The 26,066-nt window shown below is 45.7% G+C and overlaps 1 protein-coding gene across 1 annotated transcript; it reads left to right on the forward strand.

Moving 5' to 3' along the window:
• The first annotated feature begins 3,073 nt into the window (after positions 1-3,073).
• On the forward strand, positions 3,074-25,887 carry LOC132573525 (pulmonary surfactant-associated protein D-like). Its single transcript, XM_060241035.1, has 5 exons — positions 3,074-3,112; positions 12,433-12,701; positions 16,487-16,585; positions 22,589-22,672; positions 24,378-25,887. Exons 2-5 carry the CDS (start codon positions 12,473-12,475, stop codon positions 24,755-24,757), a joined length of 792 nt encoding a protein of 263 aa, XP_060097018.1. The 5' UTR covers positions 3,074-3,112; positions 12,433-12,472; the 3' UTR covers positions 24,758-25,887.
• The last annotated feature ends 179 nt before the right edge of the window (positions 25,888-26,066 follow it).

A 26,066-nucleotide genomic window follows, 5' to 3' on the forward strand; every position in this document is an offset into this window, starting at 1 on the left:
GCCCCTCTCCTCCACATGCAACGGCATAGACAGTTCCACTTCAGAAGGTGGGCAAAGGAGATGAATTCCCTATATGACCCTGAGTTTTTAAAAACCTCCATGTGTATCTAACAAGCACTATCTCAGTTATTTTCCCCTGATGATTAAGTCTTCCTCTTTTATGGAGGATTTACAAAAACATCGTAAAATGAATTCCCTTCCTCAACATTCCAGTGTGATATAATTCTTCCCATCGCTAAAGGGCACAGACAAAGGGCTTGATCCATTTCCTTCTTCCTTCTCCTCCCCCTGAAATGTTATTTTTTTTTTTCCCCCACGTGAAGAACAACGGAGGGCCTGTTGAAATGCAGACTCAAACACAAACCTTCGTTGCTGTCCACATGGGGAAATTGATGCTTTTGACCATATACTGGTCCGAGGTCTGTCTTGAGAGCCAGTTGGGTGTGGTGGTTACATGTGCAGACTCTTATCTGGGAAAACCGGGTTTGATTCCCCACTCCTCCACTTGCTCCTGCTGGCATGGCCTTGGGTCAGCCATAGCTCTCGTAGGAGTTGTCCTTGAAAGGGCAGCTGCTATAAGAGCTCTCTCAGCTCCACCCACCTTACAGGGTATCTGTTGTGGGGGGGGAGAGAGGTAAAGGAGATTGTGACTGCTCTGAGACTCTGAGATTCAGAGTACAGGGTGGGATATAAATCCAATTTTTTCTTCTTCTTCTCTGGGTTCAATGGAAAGAATGAGGACTCCCAGAGCAGTTATCAGCATCTTTTACTCAGTGATTCAGCATAACTATGTACAGTAAACAAGCCTGAAAACCCCCAGACCTAGGCCTGGTTATAGACAGTGAGGCTCCACCCCGCTCCCGTCCCATAGGTCCATTCAAACTGGTCCAATAGCCCCCTATAGGTGGTCCAGGGCAACCCAACCAACCAAGCTGCAGATGTTTCAATCCTGGCGCTCTACTGTCTGCAGGGATGAAGTTCACAGAGTCTCTGTGTACAACAGAGCCGACTGAACAGTCTGCTAGACCTCTTGGTGCGGTGAGAGAAAAAGAAGTTGGTGTTGTGTCCCTTGGATGTGACATCCAGTAGCATTAGGATTGTCCAGAAAATCCGTGGTTTTGTCTAGAACTACCTGGTGTCGGTGTTGGGTTTTCCCTGGAAGTGCACATAATGATGCGTTCCCTTATGTCCCCGACTCCCCACTTCTGAACTTATGTCCCCGACTCCCCACTTCTGAACTTACTGCCAGTTCTTAAAATGGTTCACATATGTCAGTAGTAGTAGAATCATAGAGTTGGAAGGGCCCTCTGGGGTCATCTAGTCCAACCCCCTGCACAATGTGGGAAACTCACAGACACCTCCCCCTAAATTCACAGGATCCTCATCGCTGTCAGATGGCCATCTAGCCTCTGTTGAAAAGCCTCCAAGGAAGGAGAGCCCACCACCTCCCGAGGAAGCCTGTTCCACTGAGGAACCCCTCTAACGGTCAGGAAGTTCTTCCTAATGTTGAGCCGGAAACTCTTTTGATTTAATTGCAACCCATTGGTTCTGGTCCTACCTTCCGGGGCCACAGAAAACAATTCCACACCATCCTCTATATGAACGGGCAGCTTCTGAGAGAGCTCTCTGAGCCCCACCAACCTCACAGGGTGTCTGTTGTGGGGGAGGAAGGTAGAGGAGATTAGTAAATTAGGAAGGTAAAGGAGATAGAAGTAGTAGTAGAATAATAATATGATGATGATAATTATGATGAAGATGATGATGGTGGTGATGATGATGATACTGGATTTATACCCTGCCCTATCTCAGAGTCTCAGAGCAGTCACAATCTCCTTTACCTTCCTCCCCCACAACAGACACCCTGTGAGGTGGGTGGGGCTGAGAGGGCTCTTTCCAGCAGCTGCCCTTTCAAGGACAACTCCTGTGAGAGCTATGGCTGACCCAAGGCCAATCCAGCAGCTGCAAGTGGAGGAGAGGGGAATCAAACCCAGATTTGCTAGGTAAGAGTCTGTGGACTTAACCACCACTCCAAACTGGCTCTCAAGATTTAGTAGACATAGTCAGGCTTTGTCAGCTCTTCATCTCCTGCTTTCTTCCAACTTAAATACAGGTCCTTGGTTAACCTGCCTAAATCCTTCAAAAATCCATATTGTTGGTGGACAATAAGAAATACATGTCTGAGCAACTCGACACAGGGTCAGAAATCTTCCACCAATACTATTGCTCTACTCTACAACTTTCCTAATAATTTTCTAGAGGAAAGGCAGTACCCAAAATCATGTATACAGCCTGTGTCATAACACACAAGGTGTTGCAAGTAAAGTGGTTTTTCCAGGGGTCATTTTGTAGAAAAAGAGGTGCTGGAGCTCATTAGCACACCTCATTTGCATTGGCCATACACCCCTGACATCACCGGAAGGTGGACTAAATTATAGCAGCTCAGCATCTACCTTCAAATGCTTCTTAAATAACAGTAGTTATAATCAAACCTTACTCCCATCATACTTTTTAAATGACTTTCTTCTATGTGGCCACAGTGGCATGATGATGATGATGATGAAGATGTGGCCACAGTGGCATGATGAAGAACATCTGACTGTTTTATATGTTTTAGTTCTTTTTCCATTTTCTGTGGGAAAAAATATTAGAAAGTGTGTCAAATCTTAGAGTTCAGCAAAATTCTCAGGGGGGGGTTGAACAATGGAGCCAAGAAGCAAGGGTTTGGGTCTTTTTTTTTTTTTTTTTTTTGAAGGTTAAGAAAGAAAGAGCACAATAAAATTTGGAGGTTCTGGAGCTCTGCTCCTGTGAGCGCTTGCCCAAAATAAGGCCTGGGTCTCCCCCACACCCCCCAAAAAATCACTGTTTGCTTTAAGAAGGACCAACTTTGTTAATACACTGGCAGTTTCCTCAGATAAATCTTGCCTCATTTGGCCTTTCTTTCAGTTGTGAGTCATGCGTTATGTATTTTGTAGTTGGGTTCAGGGTTAGGGGATGGGCTTTGGTGAAATTCTACCTTCCAGGAAATGTCCAGAAGGTAAAATAAATCCCTTTTAGGAGATAGTGAGGCGCTCAGACCTTACAACACCACCCAGAGAAGCCAAAACTGCATAAGGTAAGTCAATAACTCCCCCCATTGCTATACAAATAATGACTTTTCTACACAAAATGAGGGGAAGCATTTTCATTGTTTCAGCTGTTTTTGTATTGCTGCTTGTGCCTCAACCTGGACTACATTTGAGAAAGCGATGGGAAATTCATTTGTGTTTTAAAATCAAGCAGACAGCAAAAGGATTCGGGGAACAAGAAAGCAAACTACAGACACCACGGCTGGGCTCCCTGCTGTGTTCAAAAGGAGAAAAAGACCTGTCTCTTAAAAATACACACACAGACACAAACAGCTATTTTCCCCTTTGAAATGCTGGCACTGAAACAGACGAGCCCAGTTTTGAATAATAAAAACCAGGGCTTTTTTTGAGCAGGAATGCACAGGAACGCAGTTCTAGCTGACTAGGCATCAGGGGGTGTGGCCTGATATGCAAATAAGTCTTGCTAGGCTTTTTCTGCTAAAAAGCTCTATGCAAAGCAATGGTGATGTCAGGGGATGTGGCCTAATATGCAAATGAGTTCCTGCTGGGCTTTTGCTACCAAAAAAAAAGCCCTGGTAAAAACTGAGTAGAGGTTGAAGGGGTTAAATGCCCTTTAGTTTCTGCACACAGCCCCGAGGCAAATAGAGACCTCGTGAAACTGCAATTTGCATGTTATGGTGGGAACAAGACACAGGATCTTTCTCTTGTCTCTACAGGCAAGCCAGATCAAAACATTTCTAAAGCTTTGTTCCCCAAAATATACCCTTTTATTACAACTAAGAATTCACATTTTTTTTTAAAAAAAAATCACTTTTAGAAATGGTTACTGTGAAGATTGTTGCGACATCTTGCTGTCAGACAGCAAAAATGTCTAATATTCCAAAGTGTAGGTCAAAATGGGGATCTGTGCTAGTCTGTCTGTAGCAGTAGAAAACAGCAAGTTCCCAGTAGCACCTTAAAGACTACCAAAATTTGTGGCAGGGCATGAGCGTTTGTGAATCAATGCTCACTTCTTCAGATACAGCTTTCCATTCTGTAGCAGTTCTCTTAACCAAGGAATTTCAAAGGGAGATCAGAGAGACTGTTGAATTGCATCTGATAACGAAGCTCAAGACAACGCGTCCTCCTGGACTGAATCGAGACCTAGGTTCCCTGTCTCATTGCTAATTTATTTATTTATTTTATTATATTATATTTATATCCCGTCCTCCCCTATCAGGCTCAGGGCGGCTAACAACAGTTAAAATACACAATGTTAAAGTAAAATACAATAAAATCCTTAAAATTCATTGTACACATACAATATATTTGCAGTTTCAGTCCTAAAACCCAAGGTGGCGTCAGTATTATCAGTTCGTATATTTGGCGCTGCAAACGATAAAGTTGTTAAATATCGTCTAGCGCTCTGTATTTGTACTGGGATGGGTTTAGATATCCATGCTAGGGTATAGCGGTCGCTTCCCTGTTAGTTGTTAAAAGCTAATTTAAACAGTTCTGTTTTGCAGGCCCTGTGGAATTGTGGCAAGTCCTGCAGGGCCCTGGTGTTTCCGGGGAGAGCGTTCCACAGGGCAGGGGCTGCTACCAAAAAGGCTCTAGCTCTGGTGGTAGCCAGCCAAGCGTCTTTTGGCCCGGGGATCACAGGGAGATTTTGAGTACTTGATCTTAGTGCTCTCTGGGGCTCATATGGGGAAAGGCAGACCCAGAGGAAAGCAAGTCCCTGGCCATTGATTTCTCCATGCCTACTATCCCTCTGTGTATTCCACCTAATCTAATCATGCCTATTATTGTCACTTGCCTGCTATTGTCATTTGGCACCTGAAATCACTCCACTCTCCATGTATAAGGACGGATAGGTGCTAATGGACTTTGCCCTTTTAATAAAATCATAAGAGACCTCCAGGGTCATCTAGTCCAACCCCCTTTTCTACTGTTTCCAAATATAGTCCACCACCACCACCCCGCGTAGACAGTACAACAGTTGTGTTCATTTCTACGAAGCCATGAAGCACTACATCTGTGTAGAAAGATCCATCTTGCCCGTTTACAGCTCTGCCCACTGGATTTAAGTACCCTCAGATTTGGTTTAGTTTGCTACTAGAATATATGATATTTTGATATGACATGTAAGGGGAAACCACAGAACATCGCAGAGCTGTGGCCCCTAACCTTTTTTTCAGCCTGTGCATACCTTTTTAGTTCTGACACAGGATGCGGTGCAGTCACCAAATGGCTGCCACCGGAGGCAAAGCCAATCACAAAATGGCTGCCACAGGAGCTGCAGCCAGCCACAAAATATGAGGGAGTCAAGTCATTTATAAATCTAATAGCAACTCCTCAACATATCAGGCAGAAACTCTGGTTAACAGGATACCTTTTAAAATGAACATACTGGTAAAAAAGTCTGTACAGTGCTGTTAGGGGAATAAAATCTTCCCACTGTATCCGAACCTGAGCCTTTGGGTCCACCAATAAGGAGCCATCATGGAAGAGATGTGTGCAACGTGTCCCTGTACATAGACGCTCAGTAGAATCATGCTGCAACTTTGGACATTACAACTTTCAGTGTCCTTTCAATTTTCAGGGTCCTCCTTTGATGGAACGATGGGCATTTTGCCAGTAACAAAAGAAACCCTGGCATGTCTGCAATATTAATTCCATTGTTCTGGCTGGCCCATACTAATAGCACATTGAAGTGCAGGTCTCTTCAATATATCCTACGAAAGAGTTTTGTTTCAGTCCATCGCACTAAGTCGCCATTGCAGATGGTTTATTTTACAGAATTTTTTACCCCACCTTTCTGCCCCCAACAAGGGTTACCAAGGTGGCTAACAAATTAAAACATGCACAGTAAAATAACATTTTAAAACAATTAAACCAATCAAAACACACATATATCATCGGAGCAATTCTTAAAACACAGCTAAAATGCATACAAAGACATCAACGTAGCTATCAAAACATTGACCATGGAGGAATCACAGAGGGAAGACCAAGCGAAACTGAAAAGTCTTTGCCAACTGGTGTAAGATGGCAAAAGGGGGAAGGATGAGACTTCCAGAGGAGAGAATTCTGGAATTTGGGTGCTTTGACTAAGAAAGCCAGAAAAAGAAGATATTGGATTTATATCTCGCCCTGTACTCTGAATCTCCTTTACCTTCCGGTCACAATCTCCTTTACCTTCCTCCCACACAACAGACACCCTGTGAGGTAGGTGGGGTTGAGAGAGCTCTCCCAGCAGCTGCCCTTTCAAGGACAACTGCTATGAGAGCTATGGCTGACCCAAGGCCATTCCAGCAGCTGCAAGGGGAGGAGTGGTTCTCCCACATAAGAATCCACGCCCTTCACCACTACACCAAACTGGCTCTCAGTGGTGTCGATGCCAGCTGTAAAAAATAAAATAAAACACAAATCCCAGCACAACTTTCTTCCCCATTCATCACATCAGTGGGCTTCAATTAAATACTTCCTTTTGCACTGTGTGAGAACAGTTCTATCCACTCTAGATGGTTTCTCAGATTAGCCTAACCTTTCCATCAGACGTAAATGTCAAAATCCAGCTACAAATCAAACATTGAACAATAAAGACTGGTGCACCAGCTGCCAAGCTACACTGACACTTAAGTAGGCAAACATACCTGCCAGTTGGCTGCTCTCTGCTTGGACAGGATAGCAATCAGTTTCTTGAAGTCTCTTGTACTATCCACATGACATTTTTTTTTTTTTTACTAGGGCACATAAAAATTTGTGGTGTTGACCATGTGCCCACCAACCCCTCGAATGAAACACTACACAAGTTATGGGATAAACTGGGAATTTTATCTCCACATAAGCTGATCTGCACCATTACATCAGGGGTGGCCAACGGTAGCTCTCCAGATGTTTTTTGCCTACAACTCCCATCAGCCCCAGCAGCATGGCCAATGGCTGAGGCTGATGGGAGTTGCAGGCAAAAAACATCTGCAGAGCTACCATTGGCCACCCCCTGGCCTACGTCATCGCAATTGTGCACTTTATTTTGGTGTGGTGGTGAAGTGCGTGGACTCTTATCTGGGAGAATCGGGTTTGATTTTCCGCTCCTCCACTTGCAGCTGATGGAATGGCCTTGGGTCAGCCATCGCTCTCAGAGTTGTCCTTGAGAGAGCAGCCGCTGGGAGAGCCCTCTCAGCCCCACCCACCTCACGGGGTGTCTGTTGTGGGGGAAGAAGATAAAGGAGATTGTGAGCCGCTCTGAGATTCGGAGTGGAGGGCAGGATATAAATCCAATGTCATCGTCTTATTATTATTACTACATTGTAAGACATAATGAAATAATTATACAACTCACAGCCCAGTTGCTAACAGGCCACGGACCGGTGCAAGTCTACGGGCCGGGGATTCGGGACCCCTGCATTCTTCTTACATTCTTAATTCTTTGCAATCGTTGTCACTTGCCCAGCTGTGGAACTCATCAGGTAACCCATCAGTGCACAGAAATATCCCCACGGGTGCAATCAGGAATACCTTGGAACTGATTCAAGTTGCAAGGAAAAGTTTTGAGCCCCCTCTCCCTTTACACAGTGGTATCAATCCAAATCACACACCCCCCCACCACCACTTGGGTATTAAATTTCAACACAGCAGTCCCTTTGCTCATCTGGTTCGACGGGACCCATGATGGATCCATAATATGTGGTCAGGCTCTCAGCCAGCTCAGTGTGGGAAATCCGTATTTGCAGGGATCCAAATCGATATTGCTGTTCCATGCTAAACTATATCACCTGTGCACCACCCTAGCCAAGTTCCTTATAAACGTTACAACGCCTGACCTAAGTTCTCTAGACCTGAGACAATTTGGCAAACATAGCCCTATTACTGAGGGCGGTGGTGGTGGACCTTTCTGAAGGGTCTCCAGGAATGGAGTTGATGATTAACCTGTTTTGCAGCCACTCAATATTTATGCAATCCGTTATTTGCACAAGCAGTTTACTTTGAGGTAGATGGGAATTATGTAAGTCTGTCGCAGCAGAGACAAAACCAGATTCCTGTGGCACGGGAAAGACTAACCGATTTATTGTAGCATAATGTTTTGTGCATTAGAGCCATATGCATTTACAGCTGTTTCTGTTATAGAAAACACACTGAAAATGCCACAGCCCGCTAGGAAAAATTATGCTGACTAATGGGTTAGATCGGAGTTCCCAACCTTTTGTAGCCTGTAGGCAAGCCTCGGATTCAGCAAGAGATCGCAGAAGCACAGCTCCTGAACCTTTCTGAGGGTTCCCCCTCTTCCTCCCCACCTACCTTGTCCATTGAATAGGAGGTGCAGCTGTATAACAATCCCTGGATTAGGAGAGCAGGCAGCCAGCCAGCCAGCCACCAGGAGCTTTGCCACACCCCCAGCAGCCCTCATTAACCCCTGGAGAAGCCCATGCCACCCTTTCTCCATTTCTGATGTGATTTTGGGCAGCGGGTGACTTGCTGGCCTTTTGACTCAGGGGTGGGCGGCCCAGGAGAGTTCCAGGAGAGATGGCCTGCTTAGGTTGGCTGGATCTCTAGCCAGCCCAAGCAGGTCTCACTTGCCCGGGGTTCTCCTTTCTTGTGTCGGGTTGCTTTTGGCTGGGGGGGTGGCGGCATATGTTAATGAGTTATGCTAATGAGCTCTGCCTAGGCTTGCCAATCCCCAGGTCCCAGCGGGAGTTCTTCCATTTTCCCAGGCTCCTTCCCACCCCCAGTTAGCCGGTCGGTGGGGGGAAGCCCCGCCCCCAGAGGACCATGTGCCTTTGCACCTCTGGAGGCTTCAGTCTCCGATTGAAAGGCTTCCTCTTGGGATGGTGTGTCTGTGTGTACTTTAAAGAAGTTGGCAGCAACTTGTGAGTAGAGAGGCCAATCCCTCACTTCAGAGTCACCAGAAAGGGGGGAGGGAGGGAAACGTCTGCTGAGCACTTCATTATTCCCTATGTGGAGATTGATTCTCATAGGGTATAATGGGAAATTAATCTGGAGTTTTCGGGGGCTCTGGGAGAGCTATTTTTTGAGGTAGAGGCACCACATTTTCAGTATAGTATCTAGTGCCTCTCCCCAAAGTACCCCCCAAGTTTCAAAACGATTGGACCAGGAGGTCCAATTCTATGAGCCTCGAAAGAAGGTGCTCCTATCCTTCATTATTTCCTATGGAAGGAAGACATTTAAAAAGGTGTGCTGTCCCTTTAAATGTGATGGCCAGAACTCCCTTGATGTAGCCAATCCTTGAAGAGCTTACAAAAAAGAGCCCTGGAAGCTCTTGGAGGATTAACTACATCAGGGGTGTGTGGCCTATATGCAAAGGAGCTCCTGCTAGAATTCCACCCCGGCTTGAGAGACTTTTAAGGAATACCAGGGTCACAATGTGAAGGCAGGCAACGGCAAACTACCTCTGAACAGCTCTTGCCACGAAAACCCCACCAGAGGGCACCACAAGTCAGCTGTGTCTTGACAGACAGCTCTTTCTACCACCAAACCTTTATTAGAGGGGCAGGACTTTTTTTCCCCAGGCAGTAGACCACCTTCATTAAGCTTCCATGTTTGGGTCATTCAACAAACTTAATTTTATTAAAAGTAGCTGCAAGACTGGGTGTGGAGAATTTGGATCAAGGCCATAGTACCTATATAGAAATACCCTCTTCTGCTCCTGAGTGGCTATTAATCTTTTTTTTTTAATAGATTTTATTTAGAATCGTAGAATCATAGAGTTTGGAGGGACCTCCAGGGTCATCTAGTCCACCCCCTGCACAGTGCAGGAAACTCACTAGTACCTTCCCTTCAAATTTTGTTGAATCTAATCCAATACAAAGGGAGCATAGGGAAAATAAATAATAAAAATATAAATCTAACATACAAGAATCCAGTTTAGATAATTGGATGCATATAACAAACAATTTACAAAAACAATACATAATATGCTAGGTCAGGGGTGTCAAACTCATTTGTTATGACATTTATCGGTCAGGCCATGTTGGGTCAGGCCAGGCTGTGTATGTATGTGTGTGTGTGTGTGTGTGTGTGTGTGTGTGTGTGTGTGTGTGTGTATATATATATATATATATATATATATATATATATATATATATATATATATATATATATATATGTGTGTGTGTGTGGGTGTGGACCATATATATATATGGCTCTTTCCTTCCTTCCCCAAGGGACTGGTTGAGAGGAGCCTCAGCCAATAGAAGGAAGAGAGGCTTGGCTCAGTAGATCTGCTGTGCAATTGAGAGAGCCTGGAAAAACAAGCTCTGCCTTCCCCCCTTCCTCCCCAAGGCAGGAGCCTCAGCCAACTGAGAAAACAGAGGTTTTGCTCTGTAGCTTCTGCGCAACTGAGCAGGCCTTGCAAAGCAAGCTGTGATGCAGAAGGAAGCAAGAGAGAGGGAGAAGGAAGCAGATGATAGCCAGTTGCTCGGGGGCCTGACAGGAGCCCTCCGAGGGCCTGATTCGGCCCCCAGACTGCATGTTTGACACCCCTGTGCTAGGTATTAAGAATTAAGAGATAGCCTACAATTCATTCTATTAGACAAAAAGGAAATATTCCCAAAGAATTCCAAAACTGGGACCCAAAGCAATTCATATTCTATAGCCAAATCAGTATCATTTTCAAAGATAGGGTTACCCATTGTCTTACCCATTACATACTGACCCCATAACTTATACCACATTTCAACCATGGACAACCGGGCTTGATTCCCTGCTCCTCCACTTGTAGCTGTTGGAATGGCCTTGGGTTAGCCATAGCTCTTGCAGAGCTGTCCTTGAAAGGGCAGCTTCCTAGGAGAGCTCTCTCTCTGCCCCAACCACCTCACAGGGTGTCTGTTGTGTGTGTGTGTGTGTTGGGGGGGGAGTAAAGAATATTGTAAGCCGCTCTGAGATTCAGAGTGTAGGGCGGGGTATAAATCCAATATCATCATGTTCTTCTTTTAAAATAAAACGGAGATATCCAGGGATCGTTTTCTAGAAAAATAGTTGGTGGAGCTCATTAGCATAACTCACTATCATATGCTGCCGCCCCCAGTCAAAAGCAACTTGATGTAAGAAAGGAGAGCACCATGCGAGTGAGGCCTGTTTGGGCTGACTAGAGATTCAGCCAGCCCAAGCAGGGCTCAGTTCCCTGGAGCTCTCCTGGGCCGCCCGCTCCCCCCCCCCCAGTCAAAAGGCCAGCAAGCCACCTGCCACCCAAAATCACATACGAAGTGGAGAAAGGGTGGTGCAGGCTTTTCCAGGGGTTAATGAGAGCTGCTGGGGGCATGGCAAAGCCCCTGATGGTAGGCTTCCCAATCCGCAGGTCCCAGCGGGGGATCCCCCATTTTTACAGGCTTCCCTCCGCCCCCAGCCAGCTGGCTGGCGGGGGAAGCCCCGCCCCCACAGTCACCATGTAGTTTTAGAGCTCCTGCAGGTTTAAAAACCTGCAAACTGTTCCATTTGTAAAATGTGTGCCTTTAAGGCTGAGCAGGAAACAGGAAGGGCTTCATGGGAAAGGGTCAGTAACAGTTTCGTCAGAGAACGGCCCCTCCCTTTGTTTTGCTTTCGTTTTCAGAGCAAGTAAAGTTCTGCAGGAACAAGACCCAGTAAGTATTTGTGTGTGAGAGAGAGGGAGGGGGCAGGGGATTCCCTGGTTTGGAGGCCCTCCCCCCGCTTTAGAAAGCATGGGGGGGGAGGGAAATGTCTACTGGGCACTCTATTATTCCCTATGGAGAACGATTCCCATAGGGAATCATGGGGAATTGATCCGCGGGTATTGGGGGCTCTGGGGGGGGGCTATGTTTTGAGGTAGAGGCACCACATTTTTAGTATAGCATCTAGTGCCTCTACTCAAAATACCCCCCAAGTTTTAAAATGATTGGACCAAGGTGTCCAATTCTATGAGCCCCAAAAGATGGTGCCCCTATCCTTCATTATTTCCTATGGAAGAAAGACATTTAAAAAGGTGTGCTGTCCCTTTAAATGTGATGGCCAGAACGTCCTTGGAGTTCAATTATGTTTGTCACACCCTTGTTCCTGGCTGCATCCCCAAAGTCTCCTGGCTCCGCCCCCGAAGTCCCCAGATATTTCTTGAATTGGACTTGGCAACCCTACCTGGTGGCTGGCTGGCTGCCCGCTCTCCTAATCCAGGGATTGTTATGCAGCTGCACCTCCTATTCAATGGACAAGGTAGGTAGGTGTGGGGGAGGAGGGGGTTCCTCAGAAAGGTTCTGGAGCTGTGTTTCTGTGAGCTCCTGCTGAATCTGAGAGCTGGAGATATCTGAGCATAGATTTCTCCTGTCTCATCTCTTTAATTCTTCTGTAAGAACAAAGCAGGTGCCTGTGCTCCATGATCCTTGACTTAACATTATAGACTTGGCAATTGCTCTCCACAGATCTCACTCATTGGAGCCATGCAGTTTTGTTCTTTTTGTGTCTTTGTGCTGGGGGTGTCGCTGGCGAAAACATCCGACCCGGAGCCATGCAACTGCGAAGAGAAGAGGAACACCTGCACCGTCCTTGCTGGAGCGAATGGATTGCCTGGTACTCCGGGGACCAATGGACTGCCAGGCATCCCTGGGAGACAAGGACTGCCAGGGAAAAATGGAGAGGAGGGTTCTAAAGGTGAAAAGGGAGACCGAGGTAAAGTTGGAACAATTTCAGAGAGCGATATCCAATACAGGCACTGAAAGGAGAATTTAGTGCAGGGCTTACCAATGTGGTGCCTATAGGCACTAGGGAGCCACTACCCTACTGCCCATCAAGTGTCTTTAGAGAGTGGGAGGGGCCAGGTGGAACTTTTGTCCAGCAAGGCTTCTGATTGGCAACTGGAGATTTGATTGACTGTGCAGTTTAAAAAAAAAAAAACATTACCCTTGCAGTAGCTGTTATCACAGCACGAGGATCTTCACTGTGTGGCTGAAGGAACTAGGGGCAGCCATTTTGTGACTGGCTCTGCCTCCTGTGGTGGCCATTTTGTGGAGGTTAGGGCTGCTGTGTTAGGGATCTTCACTGAGTGGCTGAGGGAAGCAGTGGCAGCCATTTTGTGACTGGCTCTGCCTCCTGTGGTGGCCATTTTGTGGCTGAGTTGGGGACCCCTGGTTACTGGTTGAACCTATATGCTTTGTTATCAGCGCTTTCCAAAAAATAAATAAATAAAAAGCACAAGGGGATACAGAGGGTGACCAACTGTGAGAAATTCCTGCACTTTGGGGGAGTTGCCTGTGGAGGAGAGAATTTGGGGAGAGAGTTCACCTAGACTCAGTAGTAAACCATAGAGTTTACCCTCTTATGGTGCCATTTTCTCCAGAGGAACCGATCTCTGTAGTTTGGAGATTAAGGTTGCCAGCCCCCAGGTGGGAGTGGTGGATCCCCTGCTTTCATGGGCTCCTGTGAAGCCCTGACCCCAACAGCCATGACCCAGCATAACTTCCCCAATGTGATGATGTCATGTGGAAGTGATGTCATCACACCAGGGGAGGTCACATAGTGACACCCTGGTGTTTCAGACAAAACTCCATGATAGCCTTAGAATTTTGCTTCAAATGCCAGAGCACCACTGTGTGATGTCCCCAACGTGATGACATCACTTCCATGTGACATCACATCGAGGATGGCGCCTTGCCCCCTCCCATTCCCAGAAAACTCCCTTCCCCTCCCCCCCTGCCAGTGAGTCGGTAAGGCCTGGCAACCCTACTAGAGATCAGATGAATTCCAGGGGAACTTGCAGGTTAACAATGCTACAGACGCAAAATATGGAGTTCCAGAAGAAGTCATGCAAAGCAGGCCTCCGGAGGGCTCCTATCAGGTCTCCGAGCAACTGGCTGTCATCTGCTTCTTTCTCCCTCTTTCTTGCTTCCTACTACATCGCAGCTTGCCTTGCCAGGCTTGCTCAATTGCACAGGAGCTACAGAGCAAAGCCTCTATTTTCTCCATTGGCTGAGGCTCCTCCCTTTACCAGGCTCTTTCAATCACACAGCAGAGAGAGCTTGCTTTGGCAGGCTCTTTCAATCACACATCAGAGAAAGCTTGCTTCGCCAGGCTCTTTCAGTCACACAGCAGAGCTACTAAGCCAAGTCTCTCTTCCTTCTGTTGGCTGTGGCTCCTCCCCCTCCTGGTCGCCTAGAGAAAGAAGAGCCAGAGTTTCCTTTGCCTACTTCCCTGGATCCCAATCTGTTCCTTTAAGACCAATGAAAGCCAATGTTTTACATTAAAAAAAAATCTTTAATTCTGCTTGTCTGTGTGCTTTATAAAGTATACACCTCTGCTAGCTAATCTTAAATAGGTACACACATGGCCCCGCCCAACATGACCCGGCCCAAGTCTCATTAGTGTTGCCAAGTCCAATTCAAGAAATATCTGGGGACTTTGGGGGTGGAGCCAGGAGACATGAGGGGTGGGGCCAAGATCAAGGCTGTGACAAGCATAATTGAGCTCCAAAGGGAGTTCTGGCCATCACATTTAAAGGGACCGCACACCTTTTCAATGCCTTCCTTCCATAGGAAATAATGAAGGATAGGGGCACCTTCTTTTGGGGCTCATAGAATTGGACCCCCTGGTCCAATCTTTTTGAAACTTGGGGGGTATTTTGGGGAGAGGCACTAGATGCTACACTGAAAATTTGGTGCCTCTATCCCAAAAAACAGCCCCCCCCAGAGCCCCAGATACCCGCAGATCAATTCTCCGTGATTTTCTATGGGAATAAATCTCCATAGGGAATAATAGAGTTCCCAGCAGACATTTCCCTCCCCTCCCCTCGCTTTCTTTTTAAGCAGGCTTTTGTAGACCGTTGATAGGATGGCTGTTTAATCCATCAACGATTTATCTAGTGACCCCTGCCATAACATAAGTGAACAGAACAACATCAGGAAGATCACTGCCGTCCAAATCATGGAATGATCCAGGCAACTGGAACTGGTTTTAGATCGCTGTTTTAAATTATTGTATAATCTTATATTGTTTTAGATTGTTATTTTATATTACTGTATAACCTAATTGTTTTAAACCCTATATTGTATAACTTATTGAAATGTTGTTAGCCGCCCTGAGCCTGCCTAGGCGGGGAGGGCGGGATATAAATAAAATTTATTATTATTATTATTATTCTGATGACCCTGAAGCGGGGGGAGGGCCTCCAAACCAGGGGATCCCCTGCCCCCATCTGGGGATTGGCAACCCTAAATCTCATTTATGCCAGATTTGGCCCTCATGAGCTCAACACCCCGAATGATGCAAAAAGTCGGTTTAACAATGTGAACAGCAGACGGTCTCTAGAACCCTGGACCCTGTTCAAGCATGACCATTTCTGCTTCCTCTTCCAAAGAGACTCCCTGCAGTCTCCATTGCAATGGGGCTTTTCCTAACCCAACTGCTTCATACAGGCAGAGCTGCTGAATTTTGGTTACTGCACAACAAACCTGTCACCGTCTTTGGGGATCTTTTACACAAGGCTTCTCTCCACAAGGCATTTGGCAATATTTCAAAGCTGACGGGAATCATTCTATGAGGAGAGCCCTTTATTTTATTTATTATTTATTTGCAACACTCATGCCTTGTCTTTCCACCCATACAAGGGCCCCAAAGGTGGCTTACAATTTATAATGTGCATGAAGAAGACCACAGATTTATACCCTACCCTTCTCTCTGAATCAGAGACTCAGAGCAGCTTACAATCTCTTATATCTTCTCCCCCCACAACAGACACCTTTTGAGGTAGGTGGGGCTGAGAGAGCTCTCACAGCAGCTGCCCTTTCAAGGACAACTCCTGCAATAGCTATGGCTGACCCACGGCCATTCCAGGAGCTGCAAGTGGAGGAGTGGGGAAGTGAGAATCAAACCTGATTCTCCACGACACCAAACATGGTCAAAATCACATTGAAACTATTAAAACCAACCCCCACAAAACACACATCATTAAAAAAAAAAATTAAAACAGAGTTAGAACACATATAAAAGATTTTTTTAAAAAACAAAACCCTGCAATTAAAACATTGGTTAGAAAAATATTCACCCACTGGTGGAGGATGGCAACAGAACAGGACAGACGAATCTTCCGAGAGAGTTCTAGAGCTTTGGTGCCATGACCAAGAAGGCCCTGTCTTGGGCTGCCAATTGCCTAATCTCAGGCCTCTGAAGATGATGATAGGGGTTGGGTGGCTAATGGTGACCAGTCATGCTGTGATATGGGTAATCTGCTTACACAAGATCCCAAATCTATCACCTTAAGGATAGAAGATTCTAGGGCAAAAAGGACCTAGGACCATTCTCTTCCAAAGATGTGGACGACGACACGGGTTTCACATTTTGTTTCCTTCAGGATATTTCCTTCAAGATATTCTGTTATTCATTCTTGTTGTTGATTATAATACAAAAACACTCATCATTTTTGTCACTTTTCATTTCTGTTCCTGTATATAATGAATGGTCAGGATTGCAAGGGATACAGGGACCTCCAGGAAAACCCGGTCCTCTTGGGTCCAAAGGAGATCAAGGTGAAAGAGGACCCAAAGGTGACAGCGGCGGCAGAGGTAAGGTGTCTTGTGGCTGGGGGAATCTATGCAGAGAGTGAGTTTTTTTGCTGTACGTTTTGTTTTCCTGCACAAAAGCAGTGAGAACATAGGGTGAACTTCACTGGCTGTGTTAGGAGAAAAGGCATTTTAAACCAGCGATAAATCTTTAGTAGCGCTCAAGGGTATGATTTCAGTCTTTTTCGTTGGAACAGAGCTCTTTAGCAGTTTCACACCTGACAGCAATTTGCACCCATATAAAGTATCCCCAAAAATTATAATTGGGAATGGTTTGTTAACAATTTCCCCGCTCCGGTATGCAGGCAAAAGGTTTTTCTGCACACTTAACTCACTTGTAGTTGATCTACAACTACCTGGAATCGGTTTAGGCAGGTTTCTCCCACACATCTACTCTTCCTGTGCCTTTCATAGTTGTGGAGTCAGCACAGACCTTCAACAATGAGGATTTTCAACAGAGGGTGCTGTTGTCATTGGTGATGTTGCCTGTAATGTTACAGCAAGCCTGTTTTTTGAGAGCCAGTTTGGTGTAGTGGTTAAGCGTGTGGATTCTTATCTGGGAGAACTGGGTTTGATTCCCCCCTCCTCCACTTGCAGCTGCTGGAATGGCCTTGGGTCAGCCAGAGCTCTCTTATCTGGGAGAACCGGGTTTGATTCCCCACTCCTCCACTTGCAGCTGCTGGAATGGCCAAGGGTCAGCCAGAGCTCTCTTATCTGGGAGAACCGGGTTTGATTCCCCACTCCTCCACTTGCAGCTGCTGGAATGGCCTTGGGTCAGCCATAGCTCTCTTATCTGGGAGAACCGGATTTGATTCCCCACTCCTCCACTTGCAGCTGCTGGAATGGCCTTGGGTCAGCCAGAGCTCTCTTATCTGGGAGAACCGGGTTTGATTCCCCACTCCTCCACTTGCACCTGCTGGAATGGCCAAGGGTCAGCCAGAGCTCTCTTATCTGGGAGAACCGGGTTTGATTCCCCACTCCTCCACTTGCACCTGCTGGAATGGCCAAGGGTCAGCCAGAGCTCTCTTATCTGGGAGAACCGGGTTTGATTCCCCACTCCTCCACTTGCAGCTGCTGGAATGGCCTTGGGTCAGCCATAGCTCTCTTATCTGGGAGAACCGGGTTTGATTCCCCACTCCTCCACTTGCAGCTGCTGGAATGGCTTTGGGTCAGCCAGAGCTCTCTTATCTGGGAGAACCGGGTTTGATTCCCTACTCCTCCACTTGCATCTGCTGGAATGGCCTTGGGTCAGCCATAGCTCTGGCAGAGGTTGTCCTTGAAGGGGAAGCTGCTGTGAGAGCCCTCTCAGCTCCACCCACCTCACAGTGTGTCTGTTGTGGGGGGAGAAGATATAGGAGATTGTAAGCCGTTCTGAGTCTCTGATTCAGGGAGAAGGGTGGCGTATAGATCTGCAATCTTCTTTTTTAAAAAAGGTTCTAAATAGTGGTATATTGCTGGGTGTTGTAAATAGGTCCAGCAGTTTCTCTAAATTCTCAGCTTTAGTCTAAAATATGTAAGTCTTTTCCCCCTTTCCTCACAGAGGTACATCTTTTTCCTTATATTTCCACAAAAGACGACACTAGAGACTTCCTTTAAAAAAAAAAAAAGAAAGCTGGGCATTCAAAGAACCTGCAAAGCCGACTATTACAGTGCTCTAGTATATATTGACAGTTATGACAGTTTTTTTTTTTAAAGCAAGGGAGAAACCATTCTTCTTCAGGGTGGGGGGAGGAGAGGGAGAGGTTTGACCCCCACGGTCCAATCTTTGACCACCACAGCACCAAAAAGTGGACTGGAGATGGGTGAGATTGGGCAAGGCAAAGAAAACCAGGTAGCCAAAGAGGCTGGAAAAAAGAAGAAAAACCTTATATGTAGAAATATCAAGATCAATTCCATAAAAGCTAAAATTATATTAAATGAAAGAATCATAAATCATATTGTAGATGTTGACAACTATGCATGAAAATCCATGAACCTTAGTTACATATATAGGTAGCTTCCTCCAAAACACTATTATTATTCTTATTATTCTTATTCTTATTCTTATTCTTATTATTAGTAGTAGTAGTAGTAGTAAAATCACACTTATACATGTGGGGATGTCACACATTTACAAGCATCTTTCCCATGACCAGGTACATCTAAGAATAACATCAAATACAGATACCCCAAAATTGTGTACCAGGTGGGTGGGAGCGGGCGGAACAAAGAAAATTGACACAATCATTCCACGCAAGCAAAAAGCTGACTCCATATCAGCTTCCAGGAAAAGAACAGGGTAGAAGTAGTCTCAAAAAAAAAAAAAATGGGAAAGGCTCAAGGGAAAAACCCAAAAAATGAAGATGAAAATTATACGTGCAAAAATGCAAGCAGAAATCAGGAGTAAAACCGAAGCAGTACGGGGCTAGAACTGATTGGGGGGGGGGGGGGGCATGTGGAAATGCCCAAAGTGCAGTAGCGAATGAGATCTATGGACAATTAATATGGAAATGTAAGACAATAGATGGAAGTCATTTTAGCTCCAGAGTTTCCCAATAATAAAAAGATGGTCCTGTGTTCTGATAATCAAGAAAAACCACTGTTCATTAGTTCACTTTTCCCAATATCTTTTAAAAAAGCACTTACATTATGTTGGCAATATGCAAATGAATTTCAATTAAACAAATCTCTTGTTTGGATAAATTATGAAGAGGTTTAAAACCTCTTCAATCAGAGGGCAGCCTTATTTAAAGTCCAATTAGGTTGTAGTCCTAGGAAGAGCTATTAAGGGTTGGCAAGGCTTTAATGAACTTCCAGAAGGGTGTCTCATGTGGATGCATTAATGCTATTTTTAAATTCATAATTTCATACATGATGGAAGGAAGGCCCTTGACTGGCATCTAGGGGAGTGCTGTTACTGCACTAAAATAGATTTAAGATTAAAAACCGGATTAGCTTCCATTTGAGAAATGCAAACATATGGTAGCTTCAACTCTAAGCAGATGCATAAGTACCAGCGTGTTCATATCTTAATTTAAAGGCAGCTCAGATGTACTGCAGCTCTGACATTAACATCTCAGAAACATGACCATGTGGAAATACTGTTTGTATGAACTGGAATCTTCACGAGGGTAAATGCTTTTACATTTGAAGCAAGAGGAGTTGCACCCCTTTTGAACCGTTCTGGGTTGCCGATCTAATTATCTGTCTTTGTGTGCATACTCTCTGAATACATTAAACCCAAGCAAGTAAGAACATAAGAGAGGCCATGTTTGATCAGGCCAACGGCCCATCCTGTTCAACACACTGTTTCACACAGTGGCCAAAAACCCAGGTGCCATCAGGAGGTCCATCAGTGGAGCCAGGACATTAGAAGCCCTCCCACTGTGCCCCTCCCAAGCACCAAGAATACAGAGCATCACTGCCTCAGACATAAAGACATAAGAGAAGCCATGTTGGATCAGGCCAATGGCCCATCCAGTCCAACACTCTATGTCACACAGTGGCCTAAAACCCAGGTGCCATCAGGAGGTCCATCAGTGGAGCGAGGACACTAGAAGCCTTCCCACTGTTCGGGCTGCCAAGCTCCTGCTGGGGGCAAGGGATCGCCCATTCTGGAAGGCCCGAACCTGCCGACAGGGAGCAGGGGCTGGGGGGATCCCTGCCCCTGAAAAGGCCCATCGCTGTGCGCCATCCCCGGCCCGATGACAGCCCTGGAACTGACATTATTGCGCCAGGGACACTGCACCAGGGACACTGTAGGACTCACGGTAAAACTCTATGGTACCATAGAGTTTTATTGTGAGTCCTAGAGTGTCCCCAGTGCAACATCCTTGGTGTGATGATGTCACTTCTGGAAGGACTTGGCAATCCTACTGTGTGTGTAATATAGAACTATATCTATTTCCTGTGATCTTAGTGGCATCTTTGCAGACGGGGCTGCCATTTGCCCACGAAGAGCATGCCATGCCAACCCCCGCTGCCATTTCTCGTTGGTGTCCAGAGAGCTGTAGAGGAAAACTGGAGGGGGGCGGGGTAGCATTAAATGTTAGTACAATGTAGCAATAATCTGGGAATCTACCCCACCCCCTTTTTTTTGAAGTCTCTGCCCCTGAATGCTCATGAGAACAAAAGAGCCGTGCTGGGTCAGACCAGTGGTCTGTCTAGTCCAGCATCCTGTCTTACACAGCAGCCAACCAGCCACGTCTCCACTGAGGTCCCTCCCCTCTTCAAACAGCACCTTCTCCAGCCTCCACCCCCAACATTTTCAGGTATTTCCCAGCCTGGAGATGGCAACCCTAACCCCCCTCATCTTTAACCTGGATATAAGGGGTGATAGATTTTCATCCTTAATTGTGTCTGATGACGAGCGATTTGACTGAAGAAAACTTACACCCTGGAAAATGTTGTCAGTCTCTAAGGAGCCCTGGGATGCAAAGTGGTAAAGCTGCAATACTGCAGTCTGAGCTCTCTGCTCATGACCTAAGTTGGATTCTGGCGGAAGCTGGGTTCAGGTAGCCGGCTCAAGGTTGACTCAGCCTTCCATCTTTCTGAGGTCAGTAAAATGAGTACCCAGCTTTGCTGGGGGGAAAGTGTAGATAACTGGGGAAGGCAATGGCAAACCACCCCACTGTAAAAAGCGTGCCAAGAAAACATCATGATGTGACATCACCCTAGAGTCGGAAACAACTGATGCTTGCACAGGGGGACTATTTTACCTTTTTAAGGTGCTTCCAGAGTCTAATTCTGTTCCACAGACTAACATGGTTTCCACCTGAGTGTATTCCTGAGGCAGTTATCTGGAGTTCCTAAGAGGTGACCCTCGCAGAGGTCCAGAGATAGGCTGAAGTCTATCTAACTAATTACAAAGGATTTGTGTATAACTGAGAAGAATGGTGTTTTACAATATTCTCAACACCTGTTCAATAAATGAAGTAATCCCACACAAGAGCATGAAAGCCGGACTGTGTCATCTGCATAAAGCAAAATTGAGACTTTAATGGAGCCTAGTTTGGGCAGTGACCGTCTACTTGAGACAAGAATGGTACAAAATCACTTAAAATAAATTTAAAAGAAGAGGTGCAAGGACGCAGCCCCGTTTCACTCCTTTACTGGTGGGGATTTTTGGTGTTAAACTCCCCGAAGCAGAATATCTAATCTGGCATGAGGTGGTCATATATAATCTGCTCATTAAAAGAAGAAGACTGCAGATTTATACGCCGCCCTTCTCTCCGAATCAGAGACCAATTTCGCACTCACTTTACGCCACTCTCATGTCTATCTTCTCAGCGTGGCTTTCTTCCGATTTCCCACTATCTGCCCTGGGGCTGCAGCAAGGAACAGCATTTTCACGCAGCAAACAGAAACTGGTTTTTAGCGGTTTCTGTTTGCTGCATGAAAACAGCGTAAGGTGAGTGCGAAATTGGTCAGAGATTCAGAGTGGCTTACAATCTTCTATATCTTCTTCCCCTACAACAGACACCCTGTGAGGTGGGTGGGGCTGAGAGGGCTCTCACAGCAGCTGCCTTTCAAGGACAACTCCTACGAGAGCTATGGCTGACCCAAGGCCATTCCAGCAGCTGCAAGTGGAGGAGTGGGGAATCAAACCTGGTTCTCCCAGATAAGAGTCCGCCCACTTAATCACTACGTCAGACTGGCTCTCCCTTGGAGTTCTTGGTGTTTTTTGTCCTGACTAGTTCAGGTTTTACCACAGAGTTTTCAGCAATTCCTAATGAGGCATGACATCACTTCTGGGTTTTCTCCAGAAATGATGTAATGCTGTCATGTTGGCAGCCATTTTGTACTTTATTTTTCTCCCTCCAGCTGCCAGACTGGTGGCAGCCCGTGGGAACTGGGAGTGGGAGATCTCAGGCCCTTCAGATGGTTTCTGGAAACCCCATGGAGTGCCTGTGTTGGCATTCACCTTCCGGAGAAGTGCAGTCATGGGAAATGAGTCTTCTTCAAGGATTGGTTCCTCAGGATAGGCGAAGAAAAATATATAAACACAAGATTTCTTTTTCCTTTCAGAACTTGAACTTCTTAAAACTCAGATCAGTCATTTACAAGAGGAGCTGAAGGAGTTGCAGTTGAACTCAAATAAAACCTCAGCAGGTAAGGCAGAAGGCTGCCTAGGCTTCGGTGATCAAGGGCTCTGTCTCCAGACTTCCCTTCAAGAAAGATGTGGGCAGAATGGAACGGGCACAGAAGAGAGAGCGACAAGGATGATCAGGGGCCTGGAGACCGTCCTATGAGGAAAGGCTGAGGGGCTTGGGAACGTTCAGTCTGGAGAAGAGGTTGAGGGAGGACATGATTGCTCTCTTGAAGAATCTGAGGGGTTGTTTCTGGAGGGCAAAGAGCTATTCCTGTTGGCAGCAGAGGAGAGGACTCGCAATCATGGGTTTAAATTAAGGGCAGGAAGATACCGGCTGGATATTGAAAACTTTTTTAGAGTAAGAGTTGTTCAACAGGGAAATCAGCTCCCTAGGGAGGTGGTGAATTTCCCCACACTGGCAGTCTAAAGCGGTGGCTGGACAAACACTTGTAAGGAATGCTTTAGGCTGACCCTGCATTGAGCAAGGGGTTGGACTAGATGGCCTCTATGGCCTCTTCCAACTCTGTAATTCACATTCCTGATGACGTCCAACGTTCTTATTATTATGCGCCTCACACATGCAGCCAAAGGTGTTGTTTGTGTTCAGTGTGTGTGTTTTGGGTTTTGATAAGAACAGAACGATTTCAGGTAGATGGGGCAGTTTATGATAAAAGTGGGTATGGAAGAATTTGTTGGGTGAGCTGGTGTAGTTAGTCCAGTTCCCAGAGCTAGTTTAGGAGAGTGCTTTAAGCTACCCACGCAAAAACGTTTCTGTTCTAGGTATCCAAGCTTAGTCACAAAGCTACACAGAGCCACTTCTTCAGTTTGAGGCTAGTAATAGTCACTTCATGATAGAATTACATTCTAGATAGGAAAGAGTAGAGATAGGACAGTATGCAAGACTAATTTACTAAGGATGGATGTAGATGATCTGCGTCTTGGGGCCAAGATGAAGACAGTGTGTCCTCCCTCTTGGTGCGTTGAACTTGTGGGAGAGGATGAATGGAAGGATAAAGAGGCATTCTGTATTTCAAAGGGACAGTGGCACAAGAATAAACACAGACTATCTACTGCCACCTCCACTGCCACAGAGATGGTGGCAACTACAAGCATAGACAGCTTCAAGAAGGGATTGGATATGGAGCAGAGGTTCCTCAGTGGCTAGTAGCTACAGGGTATAGATGCAACTATGAATGTTGTTAGCCGCCCTGAGTCCACTTGCACAGAGCGCGGGATAGAAATTTAAAGTAATAAAATAAATAAATAAATAAATAAATAAATAATAACTCTATGAGGCAGTGATGCTCTGTATTCTTGGTGCTTGAGGGAGGGGGGCAACAGTGGGAGGGCTTCTGGTGTCCTGGCCCCACTGATGGACCTCCTGATGGCACCTGTTTTTTTGGCCACTCTGTGACAGAGTGTTGGACTGGATGGGCCATTGGCCTGACCCAACATGGCTTCTCTTATGTTCTTCTGTGACACAGAGTGTTGGACCGGATGGGCCATTGGCCTGATCCAACATGGCTTCTCTTATGTTCTTATGTGACACAGAGTGTTGGACTGGATGGGCCATTGGCCTGATTCAACATGGCTTCTCTTTTGTTCTTATGTAATTGGACTATCTAGCTATCTGACTAGTGGCCACGTAGCCTGGAGGCTGAAACGGGGCCAGAGACCAGTCCTTCGCTTCCAAAAAATTTAATTTGGGCTTGTATTCTTTGCCAGGCTTTCTAGGCGAAATGTTTCCACACAGCACAACAGCAAGAGGAAAGAAATTTGTCACCAATGGAGCTGAAGGAAATTATCAGGTTTCCAAAAACACGTGTTCCTATTTTGGTCTGCAAATGGCTTCGCCAAGAGACGAGGAGGAAAACAAGGCTGTGCAGACGCTCGCTGCCAAGTTTGGAAAAAAGGCATATCTTGGAATGAATGACCAGGAAACGGAAGGCACCTTTAAGCATTTAAATGGCGATCCGATGACATACTCAAAATGGGCCCCCAACGAACCCAATGGGGAGCATGAAGACTGCATAGAAATATACATGGATGGCAACTGGAACGATGCTGAGTGCAGTTACAACCGGTTAATAATGTGTGAATTTTAATCTGCCCATGTCTAAATCCATGAAGGCTGTATTCAGAGATCTATTACTTACCAGCTTTTTGCCTCATTTATCACATGGGGACGTTCACATGAAAGCTGCTCTTTTGAGGGGCTGGGGAATGTCACACAGATCCAGGTGTAATTTCGTTGGCCAATAACATTTCTATAACCTTTCATTAACATTTCTGCCACAATCGCAGAACTGTGCTGCACTTTACACAGAATTTAAATCCACTCACTTCCGAGAGCAAGGTGCAAAAACCAACCAAATCACTTGCAAAAATTAGCCGGCAGTAGAGGAGAAAGAGCTGGTACATTTATCCTGAGATTATGACAATCTATCCATTAATATACTAGTACAATGTAGAGATGTTGCATTTTGAATATACTGAGCTGCCACTCCTGTAGAGTTACAAGCTTTGCGTACTTATAGAATACGAAATCATGTGATTTTTTAAAAAAATAAGATACAGCATTTACATGTTTATTTGTTTAATTGAATTTTGATTTGATTTATTTGATTATTAGCCCACTCTTCCCATGAACAAACTCAGGGCAAGGCCCAACATCCCTGAACCACCCCTGTTGTAGTCTTTTTTTTTTTTTAAAGGAATGTCTTAAAAATGGTGTTTGCAATATCCCCAAAGGTAGCACTAGATGGCACTGTCTAAGGAAGTTTAACTGACCCAAGAAGAGCCTAAGATTCCGCAGCTGCTGCTTTGCTTTATTAGAATGTCGAAAGTGTCAAGCATGCATATTTCTTAGCACAATGGTGGGTTCTTAGACAGAAAGGAGACTGTTAGTATCCACCACCTGCCTCCCTTTTTCCCAAATGTTGGGCAAATAGTAAATCTGCCTCTCCTCCACATTCACACAGACAGCTCTTGTCAGGTCTGGAAGAGGTGAGAAACGGAGATGTTTTTAATAATCTACATTCCTTAGTAGTAAAATAGATACGTACTATGTACTAACCTTTGAACCCATGACTCAAAATGCATCTGTATGTTATTCTTTGAACTAATCCTATATAGTAACAGTATAATTATGTATACATCATTACTTCCAAGGACTCTGTCCTTGGTAAAGCTTCAGAGTTTCTACAATAAAGCAACTTTTGATTTTACAACAAAAGACTGATTATTGAGAAATATCGACACTTGACAAAAAGACTGTAACGATGATTGCCAACTTTGGGTGGAATAACACCCATCCAGGTGTGAGATTCCACCCACTGTATACTCTTTGCAACACCAAAGCGGGGGGGGGGGGAGGAAGAGGGAGGGGGAAAAGGCTGAACAGGGAGGAGGGCA

This window comes from Heteronotia binoei, chromosome 6 (genome assembly GCF_032191835.1).
Source record: "Heteronotia binoei isolate CCM8104 ecotype False Entrance Well chromosome 6, APGP_CSIRO_Hbin_v1, whole genome shotgun sequence".
In the NCBI taxonomy this organism is placed as follows: domain Eukaryota; kingdom Metazoa; phylum Chordata; class Lepidosauria; order Squamata; family Gekkonidae; genus Heteronotia; species Heteronotia binoei.